A 9,476-nucleotide genomic window follows, 5' to 3' on the forward strand; every position below is an offset into this window, starting at 1 on the left:
AGAGACGAGAGTTGGAGGTGCAGAAACTCAAGGAACAAGAAGAACATCAGAGACGAGAGTTGGAGGTGCAGAAGCTCAAGGAACAAGAAGAACATCAGAGACGAGAGTTGGATGGGCAGCAACACCAGCAAAGGGAGGAACAGCAGAGACTAAAGCAGGAGGAAGAGAAGAACCAGGACCAGAAAGAGCAACAGAGACGAGAGCTGGAGGAGCAGAAGCACCAGGAACAGGCAGAGCAGAGACATCAGGAGTTGGAGGTGGAGAAGCATCAGGAACGGGAAGAGCAGAAGCACAAAGATCTGGAGGAGAAACAGAGACAAGAGCTGGAGGAGCAGAAGAGGTTAGCACTGAAAGAATTAAAGCAACATAGGACTGAAAAAGACAGTCGAAAGGAAGAAGAAAGAAACTGGCTGGAGGAACAAACAGAGCTCAAGAAAGAAAATAAGGAAGAAACACAGCAACAAGAACTAGAAGAGAAAGACCTTGAAGAAGTTGAAATAAAACTAAAGCAGGAGAAAGAGCCTGAGAGCCTCAAACAAGAGAAGGAACAGGAGGAACAAAGACAGCATTTGAAGGAGAAAGTAAAGACAGAGAAAGAACAACCCCAGCAAGTGACAGATAAGAAAAAGAAACGGGAAGAGCAGAGGAAACACAAACTCACAAAACAAATGCACATGGAAAGTTCAGACTGTGTTCTACAAGATGAACTGAAGCAGCAAAAGGAACAAAACGGACATGAATGGAACAAGCTGAAAGAGCAGAAGGTAGACACAGAAGGACAAAATCTTCAGCCAAAACAAGAAAAATCCTTGGAACAGCCACAGGAAAAAGATCAGTTGTGTTCTGCTGGAGGGGCTGCTAGGCATCCAGCAGAGGAGAGGCTCCAAGAAGGATCAAGTTTCCAAAAAGTCAAACAGCCAGAAAAAGGGACTAAAACAGCAGAAGAAATACTAGCCCAGAAACTGAAAAAAGAAGTTGAGGCTCAGGAGCAGAAACGCATAGGGGAAGAACTTCGGTGGCAAGAGGTAGATGAAAGGCAAATGGCATCCAGACCCTTCACATTTCAAGTGTCTTCTGGAGATAAACAGATCATATTTCAGAAAGTAAATCTGAGTCCTGTTATGCCCATCAAAGGAGCAGGACTCTCTTCTCCATCTGTCAAAGACTGCAAGGTGCACACTACCAGTAAGGGCTCTCATTCCCTCCCATCATCAGTGTGTGTACCCCACACAGCTATTTTGGTTACTGGAGCGCAGCTGTGTGGCACAGCAGTGAACTTGAACCAGATTAAGGACACAGCTTGCAAATCATTACTTGGCTTAACAGAAGAGAGGAAAAATGTGGATATTCCCTCTCCAGAGAAGTCTGAGAGAAAAAAGCAGGATCCCAAACCCAGCAGCAGTAAAATGAAACATGCACAAGAGGCATTGAACAACCAGGCGGTGCTGGCTGAGTGGGCCTCTATCCGCTCCAGAATCCTAAAGAATGCAGAAAACAACAAATATAATGAGAGAGACCGAGTGACTGCCTGCAGGCACAGTGATGACTGGACACCTCGAGGACGCGGTGCTCCCCACGGCAACTTGAGGAAAACCCTCTCTGCAAATGCAAAGTTCTCAATAACACCAGCATGGCAGAAATTTTCAGACGTTTCAAAAGCCAATTCAGATGCTGAGAATGTAAATGTGGCAAAAGGCAATGAAACAGTGGCTGTGGGGAGAACCACTGGCTCATCTGCTGATTCAAAGGAGGATGTGGTTCCCACTTTTAAGGATAACTTAGCTGAAAAGCCTAAAGAGAAAATGGAATCCCATAGCGAAGTGACAGACAACACTGAAGGCTGTAAATTTGCAAAAGATCTTCCATCATTCCTTGTTCCAAGTTTTCCACATTCTATGGGGAAGGAATTACCCCAGCCAGAACTTCCCAATGCTCTGGAAAATCAGCAGAGTAACAGCACAAAAAAAGCAGACAAACCACCACCAAATGGAGAAGAAAATGTTTCTCCTTTTGGGATAAAGTTACGAAGGACAAACTACTCTTTACGTTTTCATTATGATCAACAGGCAGAGCAAAAGAAAAAGAAAAGATACAGTGCAGGAGACAGTTTTGATGGTGTGCCTGACCCACTCACCTCAACAGAAGGTGAGAAAGAATCCTCTGTTTTCACTTCACAAGAAAGTACCTCTCCTGGCACTGGGAGAGCAAACATCCCTGGTAATTTAAAAGACTCTTCAGTTACTGTGGTGGAGTTTTCAACACCTGTGGGCACACCAGTGGTCCCACCAGCCACGGGCCAGAGTGCTCTACCTGCTCATGAGAAACCAGCATGCAAGTCACTGGTCCCACAGAAACCTGCTTTAGCTCCAAAGCCAACCAGCCAGACCCCACCATCATCTCCTCTCTCTAAAATGAACAGATCCAACCTGTCTGAAATGCTGGGGCAAAGGGTGGCTAAAGCTGAATCAGATGGTGGTTGGAGAAAAGAAGACAGAGCAAATGCAGCCCAACCCACACCATCCAATGACTACAAAAATGAAGAGGAAGAAATCAAAGAAAAGAAGTCATTTTTCCCATCTCTAAGTATTCCATGGAGAGAAAAAAATGACAAAAAACCTGAGCCATTGAAGAAAGGTATGTATTTCTCAAAGCAAATTTAGCTATTGTCTACCTTTCCAAAATGAGATACTGGAGGTCCAGAGGAAGACATTTGGTCTTAAGTTATAGTTTTTACCTGGCATGTTACTTGTGGAGGACTGTCACTTTGCTTAGGGTTGTCTGAGTGAGTGTGAATTCCCATGCCCACAGTTTAATTCAGAAGCCCATAAATTCAGTGTGACCAGTGCAAGCTACTTAAGAAAGTTAATTTCAAGGAGGTAACAGTAGTGTGTGTGTGTGTGTGTGTTTTTCCTTGGCAGAGATATTACCTCTGCCTCTAGTGAGTCAGGTGATGGACTCTGTGGTCCATGGATAATGGTGTCATCAGAGCAGATAGTGTAATTTTTAAAATCTACATGCTGTTGCTTCTCTTTTTAAGGAAATACTATGTAGCTTAAAAAAATACTAATATGTAGATCCCCTTATCGTGGGCAAATTCTTTATTTAAGCAATACAGCTGGGCACAAGAGTCTGTGCTTCAGAGGCAGTCTTCAGTGATGAAAACAATTAGAGTAGCCATAATGTCTCCTCAGAAGAGAGTTGAAAGCCCCTGTGTCCTGAAATGGTATTCTGTACAAGAGGGAAAATTACCCTTTCAGAGTAAGGGCACTCAAAAAACCAAGGCAGGAATTCAGCATTTCATCGGGAAATCCCAATTTTTTTCATTCTTGAATTTTTCAAATATCAGGACACTTCTAAAACAGGATCTCAGTGGAACTGCTGATTTTTTATTTCTTTTTTTCACACACACACACACAAAAAAGGATAGATTTGGACAGCTGGGTGAGTGTGTCGAATTAGGTCTTATTCCTGAGGCATAAAATCTGTTTCAGGATTTGTTGTGCAGTCTGCAAAGGTCTGTGACTGACATGGCATTCAATGGGCTTAGCTCCAGCATTTTCTCAAGGCAGTTGTAGAGGTTTTTTCAAGACAAGAGATGTGCATTACTCAATCAATTCTTGTCATGTTTTCTTTCAGAAAAGCCTGTCCTTCAGAGCAGGCACTCTGTAGATGGCTCTAAATTGTTGGAAAAAGTGGAAACTTCGCAACCACTTTGGATTACATTAGCACTGCAAAAGCAAAAGGGATTTCGTGAGCAGCAAGCTACGAGGGAAGAGAGAAGACAAGCCAGAGAGGCAAAGCAAGCAGAGAAACTGGCTAAAGAAAATGTAAGCAATCTTCAGAAACCTGCCCATTAGAAATGCTGACACCATAATTGTATAACTGTTAGCTAACTTTGTTATGTGGGAATATTTTATTTTAATGTTTGGTAAGACTTCATAAAAGCTAAAATGACAGCGAGTAAAAAGTATTCCGAGTCTGGAGTTCCCTCTTGCAAAACTGAGACTTCTGGGAGAAAATGTGGTGCAATAGTTTGGCAATTTTAGTGTAAACTCTGATGATATCAGGTGGTAGTTAATGACAGTCATAAGCAGAACTATTGTGCAGGGGATGGAACAGAAAAATTGTGTGCAATATGGTTCTTTCACAGCTTACATCAGATGTTAACCTTTAATGCTTAGGGAATAACAGCTGGAATATGCAGTTACAGGTGAATATTAGTAAGTCAGAATTTATTTTTATTGCAGCATGTACTATTTGGGTAAAATACAGATGAACAAAAGAAATGAACAGTCATGATACATCCAAATGCCTAAAGCAGGCACTGAATTCAATCACTTCTTTCCCGTTCTCCAAATAGCTTTTTACTCTCCATGGCTTTCTATTAGTAAGGGGAGCATTTCTGCTTGCAGTACCAAAGTGACACTGCACAAACAGTGATGTTGTATATAAATATCAAAGATGGCAAAAAGGCAGAGCATGTGGATAACTAAGTATATTTTGCTGTTTGTTATGAGAACCAAATTTTTGATGGATACGTGCATAACCTGAGACATAGACAACTGATGGAAGAAAACAGCAGTGGGTGTGAAGTTGCCCACAGATGTACACTATGCTTCAGTGCTGTATTTAACAGGGCGGGCTGGCTCAAACTCTTCAGCATTTTGACTGAAATGACAACATGACTAATTAAACTTTGTGGTGGGTTTTTATAGTCTTTAATAACTGTTGGTTTTAGAAGTATCAGTGTTACAAATCTTTGCTAAAAAGGAAGGTTAATGAAAGGACAGGTGATGAATGAAAGCATCAAGTGTGTCATCTCTAACTTTAGCCATTACATGACAGACTTTCTCATTTAGCAGTTTTCCTTCTCTGTTCTAGGCTGCTGTAAGTAATCAGTCAGATAACAAAAGCAGCAGCAGCAAAACAAGCACACTGCAGAAGTCTACAACTCAAGAAGGAGAGAAGAAAATTGAGACTGCTGTGTCAAGACTAGAAAGAAGGGAGCATCTAAAGAAGTCGAACACCCTTCCAACTTCTGTGACAGGTACAGTTGAGAGATTCAGATTCACTCTAGGAATAATGCACTTCAGAAATGGTATTGCATGTTTTTGAGAAAGCGAATGAGGGGGTTTCCTTTCCCTCATACACTACTGCTAGAATTACAAATGCATTCCATAGAATAACACAGCTATTCCCATCTCAGGTGCTGGCCGTTTTGATGGAAATACATAATTTTAACATACTTTTACCAGTCTTTACCAGGTTATTAAGGCTGCACTGCTGCAATTCCTTAGAATTGCCCCAGTTCAAGTTAACTAAATTAGGCTGTCTCCCCAAGCCATATCCAGCAGTATTTTTGGAACATGACTAATGCACATTAGAGGGATCTGATTTACCCTAAATTGCAACTGCAGTACTGTTTTGCCTTTAGGCTGGGGGATGGCACAGACAGGGGATGATATTTAACTTCCACAAAGTATATTTGTGCAGGAAATGGACCAAGTTCTCACACCTCCCTCACACCTCAAGGACAAATATTCACCCCCCAATATTAGAAAGAAGTATCCTCATTTGAAAAATGCAAAAGATAATCAATTCAGTTGAAGGTAGTCTGTTACTTTGCATCTAGGATTTCTCCCTCCCAGTTAAATATTTGGCATGGTAGGTTGGAACCAGAACCTACTGCTTTATCTGTCACTTCAGTTAAGCTGAAACTATTTCATATTCAAAAGGCAGGCAAATTAAAATAAATACTTCCCCAAAGGGCATAATATTTGTGGTGGCATGAGGTGATTGCTGAAATACAGACTTGCATATATTTCTCCAGCTAACAGTATTCCTAGGGAAAAGGTCTTGGAGTAAATAGGTGTTGAAGAAACCTTTTTAAAAGCTGTGCAAGTAAAAAGTATTTTTGAAAGTAAATTCACGTATCAGCTGCATCTATTCAGTATCACTCTAAGCAAGAACAGTGAAATGCAACTATTGAAAGCAATGAGGTGACTCAACTGGTTTGTTAAAGGCTAAACCAGTGCTACTCCTGCATTGCAGACTGTCCCAAACTGAAAAACCCCTACACCTGCCTATGTGCAGTTGATTCAGCAGCTGGATCTTCACATTGCAGCTGCACACCAGAGCAGATGTCCCTGAGAACTTTTGGAACATCCTGGGTTGGTCAAATGACCTTTAAAGGTCCTTTCCAACCCAAACCATTCTAAGATTTTACATAAATTGCCCAGAATATTAATGCATTGCAGAATTCATGTCAAACTCTAAAGGGGCTCTATTGCAGCCCTACCCCCAAAGACTCAGCATGGTTTTGTTATGCTGTACATGGTCAGTTCTAGCAGAAATCAAACTCCATCACAATAGATGATGCCAAATTAGATCAAAGGGCCAAACCCCAATTATGCAAGGCCATTCTGTCTGCACTAGAGTGACAGTTCAGAAGGGAATTGAGGTGGAATTACCAATCTTCAAATACGTAAAGTGAAAGCACAGAACTCTGTTGTCCCTTAAGAAACAGTGACTGGATTTCCCTGTGATTGCTGACTATGTTTGGAGCCAGGCAGCCTTTGGCAACTACACATATATACAAGTATTTGTGGGTAATAAGAATGATTTGGGCTTCCCGCAGTTAGAAGAGCATTTAAGACAAAAGACCAGCCTAGGTTATGTTTAGAATGGAAGTCTGCTGAGTCCTCCTCTAAGGAAATTAAAAACCACCCAATTTGACGGTGGTATATTTCAAAATTGCAGCTGTGTCATATACAACAGGAAGTGATAAGAGTGTGGGACCTTTAAAATAGCATAAATTACCATAGTATTTAAAATAATTACCTTTTCAAAGTGCCCATCTACAGAAATTGCTGCTGCTACTGTTAATTTACTTGCAGATAAAGATACATGATTAAAGATGCACTAAAAAGAGAACTTTTTTTTGCATCCATACAATTCTAAAGCTTCTACACAGCTTTAAAGCTTTTATACACATTCAAAACCTCAAAATAAAATGCAACTAAAAGTAATTGGGAATCTGAACATTTAACAAAAAAAAAAATTGTCTCATAAAAAAGAAAATGTGTAAGTGAAGGGGGGGGGAGGAGCGGGGAGGAGGTAACGAGTGAGAAGTTATTTTGTATCTAAGATTTTTAGAGTTCCTCCATATGTTTCAGATAGGACTTCTATTCAGATTACCTTCAAGGGCATTCACTGTCTCAGAATTTATTTTTCTATTTGACCTCTACAATACTTCCGTGGTTCTGCTCTGTGAAGTTGCTTCTTAGAAATAATTTGTTTATTAAACACATTTTCTTATGAAGACAGCTGTTTGTCTTATACTACTTGGAAGAACATGTGCCAGAGAGCCAGTGGGAAAGAAGATTTCTTTTTCAGGACAGTCTTTTCGGCAGGGTTCATTGAGGCAGGAAGCTATAGGATCACCTTCTTCTCTGAAGAGGGAATCTAAATACTACTGAATACATTTGGTTTACACGTGTGCAGCAGCTGCATTACCACAGAGACAAAAACCTCTAGCTTTGTTTCCCATTGTTTGCTATGGTGCAGATGTAATTAAAATAGTTTATTTAAAGAGGATGACTAGCAAATTGGAAATGTTTTCTTCAGATGTCACAAGGACTGAAAATTTTGTCCCTGTTTTTGTGTTAGATTACTCGGCATCGCCTCTGAAAAAGGAAACTCAGCTCCTCCTAACTTGATTATTTTGCAAATACAGCTGAAAATGTTGGAAATAAATATCTAGTGTTAGAATATCTTCACATAAAAGTGAAAGCTCTAGAATCCTGCAACAAAGCACAGGATTCAACTAATGTGTTTTTTTTTTTCCCTTTCCCTATCCCATAAAAAAGTGGAAATTTCAGATTCTGTTCCATCAACCCCAGTGACAAAGGAGGTGGCCAAGAGATTCTCTACACCTGATGCTAACCCAGTGTCAACAGAACCAGCCTGGCTTGCACTAGCCAAGAGGAAAGCAAAAGCCTGGAGTGACTGTCCACAGATCATCAAGTAAACTGTAAAGTTACATCTCTATTGCTGACTATTAATTGCTGTCTTTTATTTATTCTGCTTTTTACACATGACAAAACTGAAAATGCATGTATTGGAAGGACTGAAAGCTGAACTGATTACCATTTTGCTCTAGCTTACTGTAAAGTCTACTCAAGTCATATATTCATTGCTTTGACAAATAGCTAAAGGAGGTCATGGCAAAAATCTCACAGCCGGACTCTCTCAAAAACTTACGAGTGCTCAGATAGTGGATGTAAATTTTAGCAGGTATCATAATAAGGGTCAGAACAGAATAAGAGTTCAGATGCTTCTTAAATTCCATTGGTATTCAGTTCTGGAATTTTAGATCTCTGTGTTTGAGATCTCATTCAGAACTTCATTGTTGAAATTAAGGAAAGATGCATGTTTCCTTCTCTTAAGTCATAATTTATTTAAACATGTTAAACTGTATGAGCTGCCAGTTCTGCCTGCTATTTTAAAGCTTTTTCCCTAAGGAAGAGCTTCAGGATACACTGTTCCACATGCAAATGATAAGTGATGGTACCATCCAAATGCTGAGGTAATTCTTTCATCAGAGGATTAATACACTACATCTATATGCCCTCAGCTTCTAAGAAGAAAACAATTAATCCTACTTAAAAAGCCACAATTTTTAAACAAATGTCATTAAGTTCTCAGAAAGAAGTCAGGGATTCATTGTTTCTGCTAGTCATTTAAGTGCATCACTGTTTGTGCTTGGCCATATTTATGCTGCATAGAGACAGTGATTGTGGATTACAACTTGAAATCAATAGACTGGAATTAAACTGTTCCTGTGCAAACGCAAATTCCTGTAGAATTTGTCTCAGGAAGTTCCACAGGAATAGGACTGGCAGAACTGAAGTTAACTGAGAACTGAGAGGTAAGTCAGTGAGAGTTTTAGGAGTTTTAACTCTGCATTCTTCCTGATTTTACTCCACATGCAACTTCAGGCAGTTCAGATAACTTCCTGTACTTTGACCAATATAGCCAGAACACTTCAAAAAGAAGTTTACTTACTCCATCTCAGGTATCTGGTGTGGCAGTTGAACTCTTTATTACTTCACATAAATAAAACAGAAATGTCCACCCCCTCCCTCTTACAAAAAAAGGATAAAGTCCATAAATGGAATAAAAATGTCACTATTCTCAACATCCCACAGAAATCTCTAGGCCTGCATTTTAAAATGTCACCCTATTAAATAAATAAAATTTGAAATATTGAAAGCCTCCTTCTTGCAACCATAAGGCTCAAAGGAACTTTTAAGCCTACAACATCATAAAGGGAGACATTTTCATGAAAAGAAATTCCATCATTATAGAATGATACAACATATGCTTCATGGAAGTGTTTTAGCCAAACTGCTGTAAGCAGCATGAGAAACAGCATTTTAAACTATGCAGGAAACAGAATGAAACCTGTTGTACAC

The 9,476-nt window shown here is 40.0% G+C and overlaps 1 protein-coding gene across 1 annotated transcript in view; it reads left to right on the forward strand.

Moving 5' to 3' along the window:
• CRACD (capping protein inhibiting regulator of actin dynamics) overlaps positions 1–8,286 on the forward strand; it is a 35,919-nt gene extending 27,633 nt beyond the window's left edge. Inside the window, exons 7-10 of the mRNA XM_041481862.1 lie at positions 120–2,634; positions 3,637–3,827; positions 4,882–5,047; positions 7,869–8,286. Of these exons, the coding sequence (XP_041337796.1) occupies positions 120–2,634; positions 3,637–3,827; positions 4,882–5,047; positions 7,869–8,029 (3,033 nt within the window). The 3' untranslated portion in view covers positions 8,030–8,286. The remainder of the gene's footprint in view (positions 1–119; positions 2,635–3,636; positions 3,828–4,881; positions 5,048–7,868) is intronic.
• The last annotated feature ends 1,190 nt before the right edge of the window (positions 8,287–9,476 follow it).

This window comes from Pyrgilauda ruficollis, unplaced genomic scaffold (assembly GCF_017590135.1).
Source record: "Pyrgilauda ruficollis isolate IOZ18807 unplaced genomic scaffold, ASM1759013v1 scaffold1, whole genome shotgun sequence".
Taxonomy (NCBI): Eukaryota; Metazoa; Chordata; class Aves; order Passeriformes; family Passeridae; genus Pyrgilauda; species Pyrgilauda ruficollis.